Source organism: Eptatretus burgeri, chromosome 13 (genome assembly GCF_056783735.1).
Source record: "Eptatretus burgeri isolate ZD-2024b chromosome 13, Ebu_testis_v1, whole genome shotgun sequence".
Taxonomy (NCBI): domain Eukaryota; kingdom Metazoa; phylum Chordata; class Myxini; order Myxiniformes; family Myxinidae; genus Eptatretus; species Eptatretus burgeri.
In genome coordinates this window covers 15,229,416-15,253,133 of record NC_140973.1, presented here as the reverse complement: position 1 = coordinate 15,253,133, position 23,718 = coordinate 15,229,416, and the positions used below count along the sequence as shown (strand labels likewise).

The 23,718-nt window shown below is 42.0% G+C and overlaps 1 protein-coding gene across 2 annotated transcripts in view; it reads left to right on the top strand.

The window, feature by feature from the left end:
* The first annotated feature begins 8,456 nt into the window (after window positions 1-8,456).
* The window catches only part of LOC147013907 (histone-lysine N-methyltransferase SMYD3-like), a 25,423-nt gene continuing 10,161 nt past the window's right edge, over window positions 8,457-23,718 (top strand). The window contains exons 1-12 of one of the 2 annotated variants that reach the window (XM_085851241.1): window positions 8,651-8,790; window positions 11,421-11,514; window positions 12,207-12,273; window positions 12,452-12,556; window positions 12,694-12,757; window positions 13,529-13,665; window positions 13,779-13,846; window positions 15,107-15,209; window positions 15,319-15,429; window positions 17,467-17,554; window positions 20,456-20,630; window positions 21,308-21,416. In XM_085851241.1, the coding sequence (XP_085707367.1) occupies window positions 11,513-11,514; window positions 12,207-12,273; window positions 12,452-12,556; window positions 12,694-12,757; window positions 13,529-13,665; window positions 13,779-13,846; window positions 15,107-15,209; window positions 15,319-15,429; window positions 17,467-17,554; window positions 20,456-20,630; window positions 21,308-21,416 (1,029 nt within the window). In that variant the 5' untranslated portion in view covers window positions 8,651-8,790; window positions 11,421-11,512. Of the gene's footprint in view, window positions 8,791-11,420; window positions 11,515-12,206; window positions 12,274-12,451; window positions 12,557-12,693; window positions 12,758-13,528; window positions 13,666-13,778; window positions 13,847-15,106; window positions 15,210-15,318; window positions 15,430-17,466; window positions 17,555-20,455; window positions 20,631-21,307; window positions 21,417-23,718 lie in introns of both variants that reach the window. The other variant, XM_085851240.1, reaches the window with a different exon arrangement.

Genomic DNA, 23,718 nt, shown 5'->3' with positions numbered 1-23,718 from the left:
CTTTGAGTTTTGTTTGTATTTTTGGTACAAAAAACGGACTTTTGTAAAAACATATATATATATATATGTATATCAAAAGAAATCCACACTGCTCTTGCTGGCAGAGTAGTTATGGCCTTTGAAATTTTATTCAATTATCTCAACCACCCTTCTTGCTCTGATGTAACCGGCACATATAAAGGGTAACAAGTTAACAACGTGCACAACTCTCATCTCATTGATGTCATGTTTTGAACTGAATCTGGTGGTTTCGCAATACATATCGCAAATTTGATGGTCATACTAAAAAGGTTGAAGTACCGGCAGTACTTCGACCGAGTGTCGAATGTTTCGATCATTCTGCCGACAGCTTAGTTCTGGGCGATGATGAAAAATGAGCGCAATAACGACTGAAAACTACCAATAAGTTTTTTTTTATTGTATTTCCTGTATATATTAGAGGCTGGGTATGAAAATCCCGATTCTCCTCGGAGTATTTTTTGCTTTCGAACATGTTTTAACAAGCATGTATACTCACCTTTGAGCTGTCCAGCCTGGGTTTAAATTCCGACCCAGCTATAAACTGCCATCCTCGTGTTTCATATGGTAGTGCGATCCATAAATGTGTGTGCCGTCCCTCGGATAGCTGTTAAGCTGGAGGACCGGTCTGCCAGCACTTGTCGATGGTGGACCTTACACATCCTCCGGTGTCTTTCGTGAATCGTAGGCGAGTTGTTGTTTTATTGTATCACTGATACCCTGAACAAATTACAAATTTCTTTCCAAATAATTTTCAGTTGAATGTCAGCCCTAGCCATCTGGTTTGTGAGACCTGGGTCAAAAACGGTTCCATGGTTGATGCTACAATATGGGAATAATTGGTGCCAAAAGGATCTGGGGGTGGTAATATAGGCAGGGGAGGGGAGGGAGGGATGGAGGTGTCGGTAAGCAGATGACCAGGCAGCTATAGATAAAGCTATTAGGGTTTATAGTTGTATTCGCAGTGCGATAAGTTATTTATTTATAAATGGACGAGGTGCGCATGTGTGGCACGTTTTTTGTGGAGTTCTACTGAAGCTTTCTGATGTGGAGTATGACGTATCAAAATGATCATCATGATCTCCTGAGTTGATTGGGATAATTATTACAAACAACCCAAAATAATTTCCATGTTTTAAACGAACGCCATGTTAAGGTGTATAGAGAAGCCTAAGAGGTCCTTCTGCGGAATGGCATTCTAATTACAAAACTAGAAAGCATCTGAAAATACAAAGCCTGGCCGCGTCTGCTTTGAACTGAAACTAAACTTGACAAAACGATAGTTAAAAAAAAAAATATATTGTATATTTTAACATGGAATAAGCAAAGCCTAGAAGCGAACGTAGAATTCTTCTTAGATTTGATGCTGCAATTTCCAGTTACTTCGGCTTGAATTCCGGATCAGCGATCAAATAATGTAAATCACAATGAAAAATTATTTTTTGATGATGCGGGAGATATCTTTATTAAAATCAGTGGAGGAAATACACACCATGTCTGATATTATTTGGGTCTTCCATGTGTCCGACGATGCCTTTATCTCCCGGCATGCATCATTCCCCATGACAAAAACCGGAAACAAAAAAAAAACGGAAGCAAAAGGGTCATAGCCAACGACACGGATTCAAAATTGCCAGGGTATTGTGTTGTTGTTTTGTTGTTTCTTCCTATTCTCTCATGTGCACACGTTAAGTATGAAGCAAACGTAGAATTCTTCTTGCATTCGCTTCTGACTTTAACAAAAAAATTAATATTACCTCAACATTACCTTCACAACAACAACTACACCACCTAGAACAGGATCTCATCTAAAAAAATTAATATTACCTTCACAACAACAACTACACCGCCTAGAACAGGATCTCATCTAAAAAAATTAATATTACCTCAACATTACCTTCACAACAACAACTACACCGCCAAGAACAGGATCTCATCTAAAAAAATTAATATTACCTCAACATTACCTTCACAACAACTACACCGCCAAAAACAGGATGTCATCTAAAAAAAATTAATATTACCTCAACATTACCTTCACAACAACAACTACACCGCCAAGAACAGGATCTCATCTAAAAAAAATTAATATTACCTCAACATTACCTTCACAACAACAACTACACCGCCTAGAACAGGATCTCATCTGAAAAAAATAAATGTTACCTCAACATTACCTTCACAACAACAACTACACCACCTAGAACAGGATCTCATCTGAAAAAATAAATGTTACCTCAACATTACCTTCACAACAACTACACCGCCGAGAACAGGATCTCATCTGAAAAAAACAAATATTACCTGAACATTACCTTCACAACAACAACTACACCACTAACAACAGGATCTCATCTAAAAAAAAAAATATTACCTCAACATTATACCTCAACATTACCTTCACAACAACAACTACATTGCCTAGAACAGGATCTCCTCTAAAAAAAATAAATATTACCTCAACGTTATACCTCAACATTACCTTCACAACAACAACTACACCGCCAAGAACAGGATCTCATCTAAAAAAAATAAATATTACCTCAACATTATACCTCAACATTACCTTCAAAACAACAACTAAACCGCCTAGAACAGGATCTCCTCTAAAAAAATTAATTCTAGTTTGAACGCAGTATTCTTCTTACATTCGCTTCTGACTTTACCTATAACTTGTTCACAACTGTAAACGCAATTTCCGGTGACTTCGGCCTGGATTCGGGATCAGCGATCAAATAACGTAAATCACGATAAAAAATTATTTTTTGATGATGCGGGAGATATCTTTATTAAAATCAGTGGAGGAAATATACACCATGTCTGATATTTGGGTCTTTCATGTCTCCGACAATGCCTTTATCTCCCGGCATGCATCATTCCCCATGACAAAAACCGGAAGCAAAAGGGTCATAGCCAACGACACGGATTCCAAATTGCTAGGCTATTGTGTTGTTGTTGTTGTTGTCGTTGTTTCCTATTCTCTCATGTGCACGCGTTAAGTATGAAGCTCACTACCTTCGCTATTAATTTGTATTCTCCACAATCTCATAATAAAGGTTTGTTGAACATTTGACAACAAAAGCTCAATTGGTAAAAAATGCTACGGCCTGGACATCTATCTATAATTCCAGCAATCTCTGTGTGTCTGTCTGTCTGTCTGTCTGTCTGCGACCACCGTTTCTCGATGACCACTGGTCCGATCTCATTGAAACTTGCCAGGAATATTGCCGGGGACCCGCAGATGTGCCTTTTCGAGGTTTGCTGTCGATCGGACGAGTGGTTCCCAAGTTACGGCCATTTCTCTGTCGACCAATGACAAGGCACGGTGCTATGACGTCACGAATGACATCACAATGTTTATTTATTTATTTTTTATTATTTATTTTGCACGATTGAAACTTGCCAGGAATATTGCTGGGGACCCGCGGATGTGCCTTTTCGAGGTGAGAGAGAGAGAGAGAGAGAGAGAGAGAGAGAGAGAGAGAGAGAGAGAGAGAGAGAGAGAGAGACTGAGAGAGAGAGACTGAGAGAGAGAGAGAGACTGAGAGAGAGAGAGAGAGAGACTGAGAGAGAGAGACTGAGAGAGAGAGAGAGAGACTGAGAGAGAGAGAGACTGAGAGAGAGACTGAGAGAGAGAGAGAGACTGAGAGAGAGAGAGAGAGAGAGAGAGAGAGAGAGAGAGAGAGAGAGACTGAGAGAGAGAGAGTGAGAGAGAGAGAGAGAGACTGAGAGAGAGAGAGAGAGAGACTGAGAGAGAGAGAGAGAGAGACAGAGAGAGAGAGAGACAGAGAGAGAGATAGAAAGAGAGAGAGAGAGACAGAGAGAGAGAGAGAGAGAGAGAGAGAGAGAGAGAGAGAGAGAGAGAGAGAGAGAGAGAGAGAGAGAGAGAGAGAGAGAGAGAGAGAGAGAGAGAGACTGAGAGAGAGAGACTGAGAGAGAGAGACTGAGAGAGAGAGACTGAGAGAGAGAGAGAGACTGAGAGAGAGAGACTGAGAGAGAGAGAGAGAGAGAGAGAGAGAGAGAGAGAGAGAGAGACTGAGAGAGAGAGAGAGAGACTGAGAGACTCTGAGACTGACTGCACATACTGGCACTCACCTACGGGCCCGTACTAGTACACACTGAATCTCGATGGTAAACTAGGAGAGGAGAGAGAGAGGAGATTGGGACCACACTCTGTGCAAAGTGTTGGTGCTGCCTAATCAGTCTCCTTGCCTATTGGGCACAATCCTGGACGGGTCGCCACTCCCACACGGTATACCAGCATGCTGGTCCTCATTTTGCTGACCTCGGAAGGATGACAGGTCCAGTTAACCCCACCTGGTATTAATTCAACAGCAGAGCGGGATTTGAACTCAGGACCCTGGGATCCAAAGCCCGGCACCCTAACCATTAAGCCAACACCAGGTATAAACTAGGATTTAAATTACAATATTTATGGCTGGTCTACCACTTAACTGATGATGTCATCCTTACATACCTGTATTCCCCATTGGGAGTAGAATGAGATGTGCCAATTTTCAAATTTTTCTGATCAGCGGTTTCAGAGATCTAATTTTTAATTATTTTGCATTTAATCCAAGATGATTTTGAATAAATTGGATGGCGATCTTGGTCATACCACGTGACCTATGACATCACAATTATAATTACAATATTCTCCATTGGAGGGGGGGGGGTTCTCCTATGCTGAAAATTTTGTATCAGACAAGTGGTTGCTGAGAAAAAAGGAATATTAAACAAAATAATAGAACAAAAAAAGGCCAAAAAAATGATCGAAGAATAACAATGCCAATCATGAAGAATATTTTAACAAAATCATTAATTTGTCTTCTCCATATTCTCATGGTGGTTGTTGTATGGCAGCTTAGCTGCCGGGGTAGCTATCATTTCTTGAAGCACAACTGTGTCGCTGATGCAGTGCCCCTCTACCAGTACACACACTGGAACTGGTACTCATTTCGCCGACCTTGGAAGGATGACGGGCTGAGTCAACCCCCTGGTGTATTAATTCAGCAGCCGACGGGGCTTGAACTCAGGACCCTAGGATCCCACGCCACCACCCTAACCACTGAGCCAACACCAGGCTTCCTCATATTCTCATAATAAAGCTTTGTTGAAAATTTGATGATAAAAGCTCAAATGTTTAAAAAAATAAAATTACGGCTCGGACAGACACACAGCAGTGATCGCAAAACCCTGTCTTCCGCTGCGTGGGAGTTGGGTTAATAACAAAAAGAATGATAACATTTTGACAAAGCATATATTAATTACCTCTGATAATATTAACAACAATAATAATAGTAGTATTATTTGGCAATAATAACGAACGTATGTTCCCTACCCAGGCCCAAGCTCATCTGGGCTTGGTGAAAAGGCAAGCTAATGCTGCAGCAGTACATCGGGAGTTATGCTACAAGGTAGTGAAGCCCAATGAAAACTTGGTCCAATGGAGGACCAACGGGCCCACCAGTAAACTAAAGGAGGTAGTTAGTGTTAACACTGTACAGGATTGACTGAACCCTCATCGAGAATATTGTGTGCAGTTTTGGTCACCACATTTAAGAAAGGACATAGTTGCCAAAGAGAGAGTTCAGCTTCGAGCTGTGGGATCAATTCTGACCCTCGCTCGACTAAGCTATGAGGAGCGAGGAGACAGCATTTTATGCTTTATAAAGAAGGCGATTATTAGGGGATTTGATTGAGATGTTTAGGATAATGAAGGGTTTCGAAAAAAATAAGTGCAGAGTAGTTTTTCAACATGAAGGACAGCAACAGGACCAGGAGCTATAGCCTCAGAGTGAATAAGAGAAGAGTTATGACAGAAGTAAAGTAAGGGTCTTTCACCCAGAGAGAGTAGTTGGTGCATAGAATAGAGTTCCTGGAAAGGTAGTGGCGGCAGCAGCAACAGGAGATGGGTTTAAATGTGTTCTGGATATGTACCCAGAAGCATTGGGGATAGAGGGGCTATGGATAGTGACAGGTATGGATAGTTTAATTGCATGATCTGCATCATCATTGCAATGCCTGAGAGTCTCGTCAAAAGGTGAATGTGATGTGTGTTTGTTCACTCCTCACTCTAAAACCGCGTTTTTCCCCACCACATGTTTTTATGCCTCCGCACCAAGGGTGCCGGAGGCATTATGTTTCTGGGTTGTCCGTCCGTCCGGATTTTCGTTTGCACGATAACTCAAGAAGCAAATTGTAGCATTTCATCAAACTTGGTAAAAAGGTAAAGTTAGATGGGGCAATTAAGTGGTTAGATTTTGGGCCAGATGTGATAAAGGTCAAGGTCAAACTCTGAAATTTTACTGTTTACGCCCTAACTCAAGAAATATTGGACAGAATTTCATCAAACTTGGTAAAAAGGTAAAGTAAGACAAGTGCAATTAACTGATTAGATTTTGGGCCAGATGGGGTCAAGGTCAAGGTCAAACTCTGAAATTTTACTGTTTACGCCCTAACTCAAGAAATATTGGACAGAATTTCATCAAACTTGGTAAAAAGGTAAAGTAAGACAAGTGCAATTAACTGATTAGATTTTGGGCCAGATGGGGTCAAGGTCAAGGTCAAACTCTGAAATTTTACTGTTTACGCCCTAACTCAAGAAATATTGGACAGAATTTCATCAAACTTGGTAAAAAGGTAAAGTAAGACAAGTGCAATTAACTGATTAGATTTTGGGCCAGATGGGGTCAAGGTCAAGGTCAAACTCTGAAATTTTACTGTTTACGCCCTAACTCAAGAAATATTGGACAGAATTTCATCAAACTTGGTAAAAAGGTAAAGTAAGACAAGTGCAATTAACTGATTAGATTTTGGGCCAGATGGGGTCAAGGTCAAGGTCAAACTCTGAAATTTTACTGTTTACGCCCTAACTCAAGAAATATTGGACAGAATTTCATCAAACTTGGTAAAAAGGTAAAGTAAGACAAGTGCAATTAACTGATTAGATTTTGGGCCAGATGGGGTCAAGGTCAAGGTCAAACTCTGAAATTTTACTGTTTACGCCCTAACTCAAGAAATATTGGACAGAATTTCATCAAACTTGGTAAAAAGGTAAAGTAAGACAAGTGCAATTAACTGATTAGATTTTGGGCCAGATGGGGTCAAGGTCAAGGTCAAACTCTGAAATTTTACTGTTTATGCCCTAACTCAAGAAATATTGGACAGAATTTCATCAAACTTGGTAAAAAGGTAAAGTAAGACAGTGCAATTAACTGATTAGATTTTGGGCCAGATATGATAAAGGTCAAGGGTCAAATATGTCAATACTCAAGTGTTTGTGCGGGAGAGCGGAGGCATACCCGTCGACTGCGCGCAGTCGAATTACTCTAGTTTAAATCATGAAACGATATATTTTATCATATATAATATATACAGTGATAGGCGTCCACAACCATCCTTGACCATGTTGTGGAATGTCAGCCGAGGCCCTCACTGGTTGAGTGATTTTTATATTGTAGGCGCCTGCAGCTCACCACAGGTGAGTTCAATTCCAAAGTAAAGGAGATTCACCTGCTTGAAATCTAATTATTTCAAACAACTTCTACAAGGTGCCAATTATATTGTCCGAGTCATTTTAGGATTTCTGTGTGGAATAAGATAAGATTTGGTAATTATTATTATTTTTTCAGCTCTTTTTCTTTTGTTTCACTGTAGAGCAAAGAAATACATCCATGGACACCAAAAGATTGATCAATTTGAACAATTTTCTGGACGAAATGGAACATTATTTGAAAAAGAGTGCAAGGGTGCCAATATTTTTCCCCATGATTGTCCAACTCGACCGTGTTGACCTTTCATTGAGTAAATCCTTCCATTTATTTGCCTCACCAAGACCAAACAAGTCCTGGAGAGGATCTGCATCCTCCGATTGTTCTCTTTCATTGTTCCATCTTCACGCACAAACGAGGTTTTTTTTCACAACCTTTAGCCGATGCTCGATGGAAAAACCACTTTCTCGATCCCTGGTTAATAATAAGGGAACGGAAAAGGATAAATGAAGAGAATATGATGAAGCGAGACGAGGGAAAGTCCCTGTCGGAGGACGAACGAACGAACGAACGAACGAACGAACGAACGAACGAACGAACGAACGAACGAACGAACGAACGAACGAACGAACGAACGAACGAACGAACGAACGAACGAACGAACGAACGAACGAACGAACGAACGAACGAACGAACGAACGAACGAACGAACGAACGAACGAACGAACGAACGAACGAACGAACGAACGAACGAACGAACGAACGAACGAACGAACGAACGAACGAACGAACGAACGAACGAATTATTTTGAAGGAAGAAGTGAGACGGGGAAAGTCCCTCGAAGTGCTGAGGAGGAGGAACGAAGGAACGAACGAAGAGAAGGAATAAAGTATTTTGAATGAATAAAGAAGTGAGACGAGGAAAGTCCCTCGAAGTGCTGAGGAGGAGGAGGAGGAGGAAGAGTAGTAGTAGTAGTAGTAGTAGTAGTAGTAGTAGTAGTAGTAGTAGTAGTAGGAACGAAGGAACGAACGAAGAGAAGGAATAAAGTATTTTGAATGAATAAAGAAGTGAGACGAGGAAAGTCCCCGAAGAAGCGACAGCGTGGGTCCCCGAATCGATGGACGTCCGTGTGAGCCGTTTCGAGAGTCCCGGTAAAGGCCTGGGTCTCCGAGCCGACTGCGCGGTGAGCGCGGGGCGGGCCGTGTACCGCGCGGAGCCTTTCGCCTACAACACGAACCAGGCGAACAAGAGCTGCGTGTGTGACTCGTGTCTCGTGAGGTGAGCGTCGGGTAACGACAACCGAGGCTCCTGTTCCCGCTCGAATTCCTACCGACCGTGTTTATCCCCATCGGTGTTTTGGATGAAGTGATTTTACTCAGTGTTGTGTACATTGTGTTGTGTACATTGTGTTGTGTACAGCGTTGTGTACATGGAACCCGTTCGATATTTTTTGTAAACACGACTTTTCTTTTGTAACATATTATTTTGACGTGATCTGTGGATCGTAACGTCAGCATGAAGCAACCAAACGGAAACGAAGCTGTTGTCTCACCGAAATACAGGCACAACTGGGCGGTGTATGCGTACCTCCATTATTATGATTATTTAATACGACGAGTGCCGGCCCGGAGGTGCGTGCCAGTATGTGCAGCTTCGTTCCTTCGCTCTCGTAAACGATGACTGGATTGGGGCATTGTTTCAATTAGATCGGACCAACCGTATCATAAATGGCCATAACTTGCGAAACACCTGGGAAACGTACTCGGGTCCCTAGCGTCAATTGTGACGTCATCAAAAGAAGAAGAAGAATTGTGACGGCCCTCTCTCTCGCCCCCCCCCTCTCTCGCCCCCCCTCTCTCGCCCCCCCCTCTCTCGCCCCTCCTCTCTCGCTTCTCCTCTCTCGCCCCTCCTCTCTCGCCCCTCCTCTCTCGCCCCTCCTCTCTCGCTGCTCTCTCTGTAAATGTATTCACAAATGTCTACCAAGCACAACAATTAATTTAAACCTTGGGAAAAAAACAGCTTTCAAACCCTTGGGAAACAGCTCTTTCCCTTGGGAAAATTCAAACCTTGGGATTAATTAATAATTTGAACAATTAATTCAAACCTTGGGAAAAAAAAACAGCTTTCAAACCTTGGGAAACAGCTGAAATGGATGAAGAACAATATCAAACCTTGAAAAGGCACATGCTCAGGTCCCCAGCGTCGATTGTGACGTCATACTAAATGAAGAAGAAGAAGAAGAATTGTAAAGTCAAGCGTGCAAAAAAAACAATAATCATAAATAAACATTAATTGTGACGTCATTCGTGATGTCATTGGTTGACAGACATTATTGGTTGACAGACAATATATAGGTCGTTATTGGTTGACAGACATTGGTCATTGTATCACGTTATTCTTTTTATTACTGCCAATTATTGTGCTATTATTATTATTATTATTATTATTATTATTATTATTATTATTAACCTCCGCCATCTTCAAAGATGGATGGAGGTTACTATTTTCACCCCTTTCTGTTTGTTTATTTGTTTGTGAACAGTATTACGGAAAAACTCCTCGACGGATTTCAACGAAACTTGGTGGGGGGGCTAGGTATGGTCCAAGGATCATGCCATTAAATTTTGGACTTGGTCCCTCCCCCCAAAAAAATTTTGTTAGAGAAAAAAATGTTTTTTTTGCATTTCTACATGTTTTAAGTGATTTCCAACCCCCCCCCAAATTTTTTTTTACCCCCCCCCCAAAAAAAATTGAGGGAATTTTTTTTTTTTGCATTTCTACATGTTTAAAGTGATTTCCACCCCCCCCCCCCAAAAAAAAATGTTACCCCCCCAAAAAATAGTTTGAGAAATTTTTTTTGCATTTTTACATGTTTTAAGTGATTTCCAACCCCCCAAAAATTGTTACCCCCCCCCAAATTTTTTTTTACCCCCCCAAAAAAAATTGAGGGAATTTTTTTTTTGCATTTCTACATGTTTTAAGTGATTTCCAACCCCCCCAAAAAAAATTGAGAGAAAAAAAATTTTTGCAACTTTTTTTTCAACAAAATTTCGATTATTATTATTATTATTTTTTTGCATTTTTACATGTTTTAAGTGATTTCCAACCCCCCCCCCCCCAAAAAAAAATGTTGGAGAAAAGAACTATAACTCTGTCAGCACTGTTGACATCATATTTAATGAATAAGATATCAGGTTCACTTGAGTGACCCAGCAGTATTGGCGGCGGAGGTTTTGCACTCTCCCGAGTGCTCCCCCTCTAGTTAATATACTGTTATCATTATTCTGAGATATCTTTGGGAAAAAAATGGCATGATAAGGTGATAAGGTGGAGCGACACTTCAGCTGTGATATATATATATATATATATATATATATATATATATATATATATATATATATATATATATATATATATATATATATATATATATATATATATATATATATATATATATATATATATATATATATATATATATATATATATATATATATATATATATACACCTTTCCAACACTGAAAAAAACAATAAAATGGCCATAACTTGGGAACCGCTCATCCGATTTAATATCAAACCTCGAAAAGGCACATCCGCGGGTCCCCGGCAATATTCCTGGCAAGTTTCAATCAGATCGGACCAGTGGTTGCAGACAGACAGACACACACACACACACACACACACACACACACACACACACACACACACACACACACACACACACACACACACACACACACACACACACACACTGCTGGAATTATATATAGATAACGTTCGTCACCTATTTTGTTGGCATTTCATCGTTCGTCTGTTTGCAAACAAAAATGATGGAATATTAATTTGTCGTATTAAAAGATTATCAAGGTAATCAAAACCCCACTCGATAAAATCTGTTGTGATGCAGAACTACAAAATGCAATTGTGGCATTTCTGAGAGAATCGGCGTGAAGGAGGAGGAGGAGGAGGAGGAGGAAGAAGAAGAAGAAGACTGATGTCATGTGACTTTTTTTGAATTCGGTTTTGTGTGAACGTTTTCCAAATTCCAGGAATGTTCCATTACCAATGGGCTTGTAGAGGGCTCGCCAAGTGGCTTAAGCACTTTAACGAAGTTCTTTGGGCAATTTCCATTACGAAAATAAAATAATACAACGAGCCGGGAGGCGACGATGGTTCACGGGCATTATTGAGGAAGCCCTACTGTAAAAAAACCTATCTCTTCCGTCAAAATTGACCAAATTAAATCAGATTTTTTTTATATGTTGTACTTATGGACAATACGCACAGCTTCTGGGAAATGAAATTGCGAGAAAAAAAATAAAAATAAATAAATAAAAAGTTCAAGTGGGCGTGGCTCCGCCCACAAGGGGCGTGGGACGCCCCTCGTACAAAAAGACACAACGAGACCATGATATCAAGCTTGTGTCCAAGTTTCATCAAGATCGCATCAAACATTACGGAGCTATGCTCTGGAGAGAGTCACAAACAGACAGACACACAGACACACAGACACAACAAAAATAGTGGTCACTGCTGGCGCCCGCGAACCAATAATGGCTTGGCCAGTGTTCGAACCATCGACCTCCCAGACTCGGAGTGGACGCTCCATCCGTTACACCACCGAGTCTGATGTTAATGTCTCACCTGCTTCACCTTTCCGGTAACATTATTGTTTCCATTTGTCGTTATTCAGGAAAGATGAGGGATTACTGCGCTGTTCCAAGTGCAAATGTGCTTTCTACTGTGATAGCTCATGCCAGGTGTGCCTCTCTCGGTTTAATCGGGATCAACTTTTGCTTTTTCACACTTGCGTACCTTGTAGAATGTAAGACTTCGTTCTTATCACTGCCTCGGTGAATTGAGTGTTCATGCTGACAATGTAGCCGAGATACCCCCCCCCCCGCCCCCCACGACGTGACGTTCTCCATGTTCCTGCAGCGTTCCCACTGGGCAATCCACAAAAGGGAATGTCCCCTCCTTCGTGTTTCTGCCAAGTTTCCTGAAGATGCGGTGCGTTTGACGGCCAACGTCATCTTGAAGCTGGTGAGCGTCGCATTCTGCTTCTTCCTGATGCCCCAATGTGTGGAAGTATAACGGAACACACTGAACTTTGAGTTCAAAAGGGAATTTAATTCCGTAATCGGATGCAATTTGATGACGTCTTATGCCTTTTATCACAGGAAAAGCTCAAAGGAAAACCAGACGCATCAGAAGAGCTGTACTCGATGCTTGAGTTGACGTCCCGTAAGTATTTTTGCCCCCCCCCCCGTCTTGAAATTGCACGATCGATGCGTAGTCAACATTTGTATGAGTACTTGGCAGCGGGTTAACAAACGTTCTTGCAGAGGAGCAGCCGTGCCGCTGATGCAGTGCCCCCTCGTAGGTTAGGGCAGGAATTTTGAATTTGTTCAAAGTACCGGTTCAAGCGAACATACCTTGAACTCGCCGACTCTTTGCGAAGGAACGGAGTGGGATCTTTAACATCCACCAATAATGCCGACGGACGCGATGGCCAGTTTAACGTCCATCCGAGGGCCTTACACATTGATGAATCTCCCTGCCTGCCAAGCAATGGGATGACAGTTCATGACGAGGCCTAGATTTAATCCCAGGCTAGACCATTCAGAGACGACTACGCATGTCTCTAGGCCATCCCGACATCTCACAATCGATATGAGAGTGATGTGTAACTGATCATTATGCTTCCCTTGAGGTCTTCGGCACAATAGCTGTGCGTGTTTCGCAAAACTGCTTGATGAGTTTGATCCTTCATTGGTTGTTTACTCAACTTTGCTCACAGTAAGCGTGCGTGTGTGTGTGTGTGTGTGTGTGTGTGTGTGTGTGTGTGTGTGTGTGTGTGTGTGTGTGTGTGTGTGTGTGTGTGTGTGTGTGTGTGTGTGTGTGTGTGTGTGTGTGTGTGTGTGTGTGTGTGTGTGTGTGTGTGTGTCTGAGTGTCATTGCTCGGTTTGTGAAAGGCGATCAGGGAGTGCGTTCTTACATCAATTTGTCACCTAGATTCCACGAAGGCCAATAAAAACATGATGGAAGCTTTCGACAGAAATGCTGTACTCCTTCGAACATTCCTTCGAGGGGAAGCAAAGTCCTGTCCAAGCCTTCCCATGGGACTCACCATCCTGGAGCTTTTTGGCAAGGTATGGAGAAGGAAAGTTGATCGACGAATCGATGCAATACATCGTATCAATGTCACACTGTGACAAAACCATCTTGGGACTTTCAGTATTGAGGATGCATTATGTCGTCGCAGATTCACTGCAACAGCTTTACGATCACCAACAATGACTTGGAGGACATAGGAGTTGGGATTTACCCCAGGTGAGAAGCGAAAGCACAAGATGCACCTGGCGAGTAACCCTTGAAATAGGACTATTTATACAAAGAGAAAAGCCAAGCAAACATGTTTATATATATATATATATATATATATATATATATATATATATATATATATATATATATATATATATATATATATATATATATATATATATATATATATATCTCTATCTATATACTGTAAGTTTATTTTCCTATGTATACGGAGTGAGCTTTTCGGTCGAGTGTCTGAGACTTGGTTCTTTCTCTGGCTGTTATGGGTTTGATCCTCATGGCTGATATCGCTTGTACGCACTTGGCAAGAGCGGCGAGTACACCGAACATCCTTTGATACGAGATGAGATTTGTCTTTCTCCAACAGTGAACTGAAATTTGCTATTTCATGCTGTTTAATTCTTTCGTATGCAGCACATGACTGTGGGTGGCATCAATTGCTGCGAATGCAACCGAGCCGCTGATTCAGTGCCCCCTGTAGGTTAGAGCTGGAATTTTTTTCCACGGTGCTGCACCAACTCGCCCACCCTTCCAGAAGGACATTGTGGGATCTTTAACGTCCACCACTTAATGCCGGTTAGACGGGACATCCAGTTTAACGTCATTCCGAAGGACGGCACACACATTGATGAATCGTCCTGCCTGCCAGACACCGGGATGACAGTTTATAGCTGGGTCTGTATTCAAACCCAAGCTAAACAACTCTGAGGCGAGTGTGCGTATGTTTAGGCTATCCTGCCAGCCCATGGTTTATGGTTGTAAGTATGAATAACGTGCATCTATACACATCAAAACCGTTATTAATACAAACATCGACTCCGCCATTTTGTGGGAGCAGACCCAGTCTCGGGCTAATGTTTCATCCACTTCCTCGAATAAACGTCTGCAGGCCCCAGCACGGGGCAGTTGTTCTTTCAGGGAAACCGTTTCCGGTCACGTGCTTGTGAAAGGAACGAATGAAAACGGTGTTTTTTTTAGATCTCAAGTATCAACAAAAAACGAATGAGTAATCATGTATGTAGGACATTTTGAACGCTCCATGTAACAATGGAAACATGAAGATCGAGCTCGCTATTCCACGAGCCTCTACTCTGTGTACAAAAAAGAAAAGAAAAAATAAGTTGATACTGATGGCCTAAACTATCTGTGCAGTAGTTACTTCACTTTGGATTAAAGTGGTTTGGTGCCCTCTGTAAGTTGAGTGCTTGACAGTCACGTGGTCATGACCCCTTTTACCATTGGCAGCCTGTCGTTGCTGAATCACAGCTGTGAGCCCAATTGTGTGACGGTGTTCGACGGAATAAACCTCCATTTGCGGACGGTGAAAGATGTACAGCAAGGAGAAGAGGTACATTCATCATCGTAAAAAAAAGTGTTGTGTCTTTCTCTATCGTCTTTCCTGATTCAATGTTGAAAGAGTTGATTGTTCTCCCTTCATTTTCCCTCTTCCCACGCAGCTCCTCATAAGCTACATCGACACCTTGGCAGGGAGCTGTGACAGGCAAAAGCGACTTATGCACCAGTACCACTTTACCTGCCAGTGCAGGCTCTGCACCAACAGCGTTGCGGTAAGTGGCACACCTTGATTAACAATTGATTGCAATGCTCTGCATAGATGAGCTTTTGAAGTCCCGCATTGAAACAAAACTGGTCTTGTCGTTATTTTACCCGTCATATCCGATGAGAATAATCACATATGGGTTCTCCCATCACCCCCCCCCCCGAATCTCGATCATGTGATTTCATATTTAAGTGTGGTGATATTTAATACAGCGTTAAGCTTGCAGACGTTAAAGATCCCACGGTGTCCTTCGTGAAGAGTGGGCGAGCTTTTGCCGGCACTCTCAAAAAAAATTACAAGTTCCTGCTCTAACCTACAAGGGGAACTGCATCAGCAGCACAGCTCCGCTTCTGGCAGTGATTCCACCACCAACCAGTTTTAAAGGTCCTGAGGTTTCAGATTCGCTGTTTGAGTGTGGCTCAGCAAAACACATGGCAGATCGTAAATGGACCAAATCCGCAAGCTTTCAGCGAGACTTGCTACACGTCTTCAGGTTAAATTAATGATGGGCTATAAATATCCGCTCCTACGGGAGCAGCGAGGGGATTCCATCCATCCATTGGGATCATCCTCTGTGCAGAGCATTGGTGCTGCCTAAGCAGTCTCCTTGGCAATTGTATACAATCCTGGACGGGTTGCCACTCTGCCACAGGATACCAGCAAGCTGGTACTCATTTTGCCAACATCGGAAGGATGACAGGCAGAATCAACCCCACCTGGTATTAATTCAACAGCCGAGTGGGATTTGAACTCAGGATCCTAGGATCCCAAGCAAACCACCCGAACAATTAAGCGAACATCAGCATAAAGGGATTGGGGCACTTTACTTTGTGTTGTGCAGCTTCCGAGAGTTTAATTTTTTTTAGCGATACCATCTAGTTTTCAGTTACTTTGTCCAGCAGTGCATTAGTGCATGAGCAGGTATGACGGTGCAGCACTTCATCCACTTATGATAATTCACCCACTTTCAAAAAAAGTTTTTAAAAATCCAAGTTGGAGGTGGCCATCCCAAATTAGTGGAATGTTCGAAACACACTCAGAGTACAACCAACATTTTTGAACTTGTTTTGTCCAGCGGTTTAGGAGTGCATAAAATACACAGCACGAATGTAAATTGGCCAACCAGTTTTTGATTCTCTCAGGTTTCCAAACAGAGATATTTTACTGTTTTAATACTGTAAACCGCTGGGATTTGTAATACACTCCCATCAGGAGCGGCGCTGTAAGATTCACATTTACATAGAGAAATTGCATCATCTTTTTCCCCCCATCCCATCTCCCTTTGCAGCCCCTCCCCCCATACCCTCCAAACCTCCACGACTATTAAATTACAACCACCAAGTTTTAACTTGTTCCGCCCAGCGGTTTAGAAGTGCATACAAGTCAAACAAACTCGTACACACACATACGCCGAATGATATTTGGTACGATTATGAGCATGCTTTTATTCTTACAAGTCTTGTACCTTACACCGCCGAAGATAATGCTGAGTGAGCAACGGGAATCGAACCCAATCAAGACAACTTTCAAAATCTGATTACAAATTGTGAATCTCTTGTTTCATCGGCACGGCTTTGCCTTTCTATTTGCGTGTTGTCCTTGAGGTGTGAGGTTAAGTTGGCTGTTCCAGCTGATAGCACTCGCTTGTGGACTTCAAAAGTTCGGTGCTGCCTTTAGGCTATCGTTTGCCATTGCCCTGGATTACTGAATGTTTGGGACAAGTGTATGATTTGAAATGTTTCTCTTTTTATAACTGTTGAATAATATATATATATATATATATATATATATATATATATATATATATATATATATATATATATATATATATATATATATATATATATATATATATATATATATATATATATATATATATATATATATTTTTTTCTTTCTCAAACCTGATGCTTTTTGTACATGTGGGAAGCCATCTAATTATGATGTACAAATGAGGGAGTGTGGAGTGGTGGAAGAATATGATGATATAGACGTACCTTTGAGAAGATTTTAAATCCACTAATACCAAGCTGTTGTCCTGTAGGACAAAGATATGAGAGAGGATGGTGTAATGAATGTCCACGGGTTAAAAATGAACATCCCTTCCATGCACCGAATGATGTACGCAAGAGGTGAAACCCCATTTTCTCTTTATTTAACTTGGTGTCGATCTTTGTCCTCTACATAATCAATCGCCTCCATTGCTCATTGTCATCTGTATGTTTTTTTCAAGGTGACACATTGCATTTCTGTCTGTCTGTCTGTCTGTCTCTCTCTCTCTCTCTGTCTCTCTGTCTCTCTGTCTCTCTGTCTCTCTGTCTCTCTGTCTCTCTGTCTCTCTGTCTCTCTGTCTCTCTCTCCTTTTTGCACTGATTTTATGAATAAATTCACAACAGTAAGGTTGGAGTAATACTGGAGCTATATTCCCAGAGCATTCTATCTTTAATTTATGCTACGACACATCGTTGAGCGGTCTCATCTCAATGTTATCCTTACATCGTGACATCGCACGTATGTCTCAAGCCTGGTGTTGGCTTAACGGTTAAGGTGGCTGGCTTGAGATCTTAGGGTCTTGGATTTGAGCCCCTGTTTACTGTTGAATGAGCACCAGGTGTGGTTGACTCAGCCTGTCATCCTCCTGAGGTCAGCAAAATAAGTATCAACTTACTGGTAACAGGGGCACTGCATCAGTGGCACAACCATGCTTCCAGAAAAATGATGCAACTAGCAGCCAGAGGCTGCATACGGAATAATAAAAACATTGGTCTCGGCGCCAGTGTTTCCCAATTGGAGTTTTGCATGACCTCAGCCGTGCCTGAACCAAAATGGTAAATACTGTCGTGGCTCGTACACCGGTGGGAACCCTTCGCGTCCTGGTCATGGAATTGCAGCCAATGCAACCACCGATGACTCTCGTGTTGGTGGCGTATAAAGCTTTCACCGCCGCTGAAAATGACGATCGTCACTTGAAGGTTATTCTTTTCGGCGGAAAGACTAATTTGGACGCAATTTGTTGTCTCGTGATGAGCGAAGAACGCTGCCATTGGTGTCTTGTTTTCAACCTACCGGCCATGATCATTTGGATGTGACAAATTGCCCTCTCAGGCCTTTTTATTTCATTGTAAACATTTCCACTGTATCCCCCATCCTTCCACACACCGAGCCACACAAAACCACAATTTTTCATTGTTCTGTCTCCCTACAAGAACCCTCTTCCAACTCACCTGAAGTAATCACAATGACCTGTCTGCACATTGGATAAACAATCGATTCATTTATTAATTATCGATCGTAGATACGATGAAACGTCGTAAAGCCAAGCGCAGCAAAGGTTTTCCAAGGATAGGCCCGAGGGGTATCACAGCACAGGATGAGTTATTTAAACTTTGGTAAAATTATTAAATATTCATTCAAATAGCCTCATATGGTGTGAAAGTGCCGGAGTTAGCATGATGATCTGAAAAAATACATAAATGGACAGCAAATCGAAGTAATTAATACCCCTCATTTTACTTACGGTAAACCAACACAGGCTTACAGGTTTGTGAGAACAACTGGGTCAGGAGGATTGCGGCAGTGAAGAGGGTGGATAGAAGGGAGATGGAGGAGGGTGGTGTGCAGACGAGCCTGACGAGGAGGATCGGTGAAATACCGGCTGAGATGGGCTGGACACTTGGTGTGGATGGGGGAAGAGGGAATGGAAAAGAGAGCGGATAGGTTGAGGGAGCAATGTAGGAAGAAAAGAGGTCGGCCTCGGTGGAGATGGAGGATTGTGCGAGGAGGGATATCCGTAAAGTATGGGTGGTTGGAGAATGGAGAGAGTTGGGCTGAGAACAGGGGGAAGTGAAAGGGTATTGTGGCCGACGCAGGGCAGAAGGTTGGTGACACGGCACCTGACCCCTTGTAAAGGGAAGAGGAGAGGAGAGAGAGAACAAAAAACATGATTGAAGCAAACTTATGTGAATGTTCCTTCTTTTTCTTTCGTATGCTGCACATGGCTGTGGCTAGCATCATTTCCTGGGGGGGCGCAGTAGGTCAGGGCAGGAATTTGTAATTTGGTTATGGTGCCGGTGATGACTCGCCTACTTTTCGTAAAGGACGCTGCGGGATATTTAACGTCAACAGAGAGGGCCGCCCAGTTTAATGTCTATCCGAAGGACGGCACATGCATCGATGAATGACCAGAATGACAATTTATAGCCGGGTCAGGGTTCACGGTGTTCAACGGATGTGGGACGTGAGCACATGCTATTTTGAGCACTCGATGGCAAAAACAAAAACAAAATTACAATTCCTTATCGCGGAGGCGATACAAAAACCCACTGAACACAAAATAAGAAGTGAAAGGCTTCTCAGAATGATGCTGCTTCCTCATTTCTCTTGGCACACCGTGTGTGTGTGTGTGTGTGTGTGTGTGTGTGTGTGTGTGTGTGTGTGTGTGTGTGTGTGTGTGTGTGTGTGTGTGTGTGTGTGTGTGTGTGTTCTCTCGCTGTGCGTATCGGCTTTCCAGGGTAAACGACGAGCTTTGGGACGAGGGGCGATTAGACGGCGGTTCTAGCGATAAACGTACCACCAGGTGCGTTCCAAATGAATCGACAGAACGTTGATCGCACTCTGTGAACCACCATGCGAACTAAGGAGCAGCTGACGAACTCAGACGTTAACTCTTCACTGGGAGCACAAGGCTCTCGTTACATAAATGGAGGAAGAGGATTGATGCTAGCGGAACCCGACGTCTCGCCATGAGAGTGTGACGTACGGAAAGCTGTCGCTGTTAGCAGGTGAAGTGTTGGCATTTACCGGATAATAGTGGTGCAGTGCATCTTGGGTTTATCTTTCATGACGTGGATCAGTCATTCTCCAACACGCATTAACTGTTCGTCGTCGATGCAAAGAAATGTTGTTGTGTTTTTTTTTATTTATTTCTGTATTGAAAACCAAAAGGTTCATTCTCGATCCATTGTAAAATTACCTTGGTTCTGACGAGGTACTTGCACTGTGCTGAACGCGTCCTTTCTACATGATGCCATCAGATCACAAGAGCGCTCTGTTGCACGCCGAGGCCGTTTTAGGCGAACACGGCGTCATGTTACCTGATCGCAACGCCCACAAGGTGAAGTTTCTGGCGACGTGTTTCGATGCCTGCATCGTACTCAAGAAATGGGCAAAGGCAGAGAATTACGGAAGAAGAGTTGCACAGGTGTACAAGTGAGTGCATCTCCGTTATTACCTCCACCACTGAAGGTGGACGGAGGTTATGTTTTCACCCCTGTTTGTCTGTCTCTGTCTGTCAGGTAAGGTCAGGTATGGGAGCATGCGCCGGAGCGGCGCGTCATCTGCGTCTGTCTGTGAGCAGGATATATCAAAAAGTTATGGACGGATTCGGACGAAACTTGGTTCACAGGCCAGGTGTGTGACAAGCACCAATTGATTATATTTTGGTGAAGGTCCGAATCTGGATCCAGATATGAGAATCTTTAAAAGTGATTCTTCCACATCGATAGATGAGGCCAAAAAAACGATATATACCATGATGTCTCAAAAGGTTGTGGATGGGTGATGACAAAATGAGGTGGATTTGTTGATTAGGTGACAAGAACAAGTGGATTAGATTTTGGTGAAGGTCCAGATCCAGTCTATCAGTGGGATACAAAACATAAACTGTTCAGCCTGGCAGAGGTATGCGCTCCACCGAGTGCTGTTCTAATTGATTAATTTTTTTGCAGATTTTGTCAATCTGTTTGACGATATGGTGCTTTCAAAGGAGGTGACGGAAGGTTTTTCATCGAATCGTCGACTGTGGGAAATTAAAACCCAAGTCGGCATCAGAAGAGGGAGTAAACTGTGGCACATGAGCTGAATATTACCGTCGCCTCTTTTTACAGATGGTACTACACCAGCCCGCACCCAGCTTTAGGCTGCCATCTCATGAAGCTGGGAAAATTACAGTACTACCTGGGTCGGCTCCAACCAGCCTACGAAAACCTCAAACTGGTTAGTCATATTGAGCTTTTGGAACAAACAAAAATATATATATATATATTTTATTTTGATGGATTGCATTTACAATCTATAAACCATGCTTTGGTTATATATGTGCTGGATTATGTTATATATATATATATATATATATATATATATATATATATATATATATATATATATATATATATATATATATATATATATATATATATATATATATATATATATATATATATATATATATATATATATATATATATATATATATATATATATATATATATATATATACAGTGGGGAGAACAAGTATTTGATACACTGCCGATTTTGCAGGTTTTCCCACTTACAAAGCACGTAGAGGTCTGTAATTTTTATCATAGGTACACTTCAACTGTGAAAGACGGAATCGAAAACAAAAATCCTGAAAATCACATTGCATGATTTTTAAATAATTAATTTGCATTTTATTGCATGAAATAAGTATTTGATACATCAGAAAAACAGAACTTAATATTTGGTACAGAAACCTTTGTTTGTAATTACAGAGATCAGACGTTTCCTGTAGTTCTTAACCAGGTTTGCACAGACTGCAGCAGGGATTTTGGCCCACTCCTCCATACAGATCTTCTCCAGATCCTTCAGGTTTCGGGGCTGTCGCTGGGCAACACAGACTTTCAGCTCCCTCCAAAGATTTTCTATTGGGTTCAGGTCTGGAGACTGGCTCGGCCACTCCAGGACCTTGAGATGCTTCTTACGGAGCCACTCCTTAGTTGCCCTGGCTGTGTGTTTTGGGTCGTTGTCATGCTGGAAGACCCAGCCACACCCCATCTTCAATGCTCTTGTTGAGGGAAGGAGGTTGTTGGCCAAGATCTCGCGATACATGGCCCCATCCATATTCCCCTCCATACGGTGGAGTCGTCCTGTCCCCTTTGCAGAAAAGCATCCCCAAAGAATGATGTTTCCACCTCCATGCTTCACGGTTGGGATGGTGTTCTTGGGGTTGTACTCATCCTTCTTCTTCCTCCAAACACGTTGAGTGGAGTTTAAACCAATAAGCTCTATTTTGGTCTCATCAGACCACATGACCTTCTTCCATTCCTCCTCTGGATCATCCAGATGGTCATTGGCAAACTTCAGACGGGCCTGGACATGCGCTGGCTTGAGCAGAGGGACCTTGTGTGCGCTGCAGGATTTTAATCCATGACGGCGTAGTGTGTTACTTATTGTTTTCTTTGATACTGTGGTTCCAGCCCTCTTCAGGTCATTGACCAGGTCCTGCCGTGTAGTTCTGGGCTGATCCCTCACCTTTCTCATGATCATTGAGGCTCCATGAGGTGAGATCTTGCATGGAGCCCCAGACCGAGGGAGATTGCCTGTTATCTTGAACTTCTTCCATTTTCTAATAATTGCGCCAACAGTTGTTGCCTTCTCACCAAGCTGCTTGCCTATTGTCCTGTAGCCCATCCCAGCCTTGTGCAAGTCTACAATTTTGTCCCTGATGTCCTTAGACAGCTCTCTGGTCTTGCCCATTGTGGAGAGGTTGGAGTTTGATTGAGTGTGGACAGCTGTCATTTATGCAGACGAGTTCAAACAGGTGCAGTTAATACAGGTAATGAGTGGAGAATGTTTGGGCTTCTTAAAGACAAAACTAACAGGTCTGTGAGAGCTGGAATTCTTCCTGGTTGGTAGGTGATCAAATACTTATTTCATGCAATAAAATGCAAATTAATTATTTAAAAATCATACAATGTGATTTTCAGGATTTTTGTTTTCGATTCCGTCTTTCACAGTTGAAGTGTTCCTATGATAAAAATTACAGACCTCTACGTGCTTTGTAAGTGGGAAAACCTGCAAAATCGGCAGTGTATCAAATACTTGTTCTCCCCACTGTATATATATATATATATATATATATATATATATATATATATATATATATATATATATATATATATATATATATATATATATATATATATATATATATATATATATATATATATATATATATATATATGTATTACACACATACATGCGGGGTGTGCTAACACATTGTGTAACCATACGAACGATGCTTCCACGTTGCCTCGGGTTGCTCACCTGCATTTGATTTGTTTTTCATTTACGTTTGCTTTTTGATGGTTCTGTGATTATTATTTTTTTCTTGGTGTATCGGCTTCGATGTCTGTCGGAACACAAAATTACCGTGCTTCCCCATTGTCTCGGGTCACTCACCTGCATATTTTTTTTTTTTCCGGTGTACCAGCTTCGATGTCCATTTCACAAAATTTCAGCTTTCTACGTCACCCGG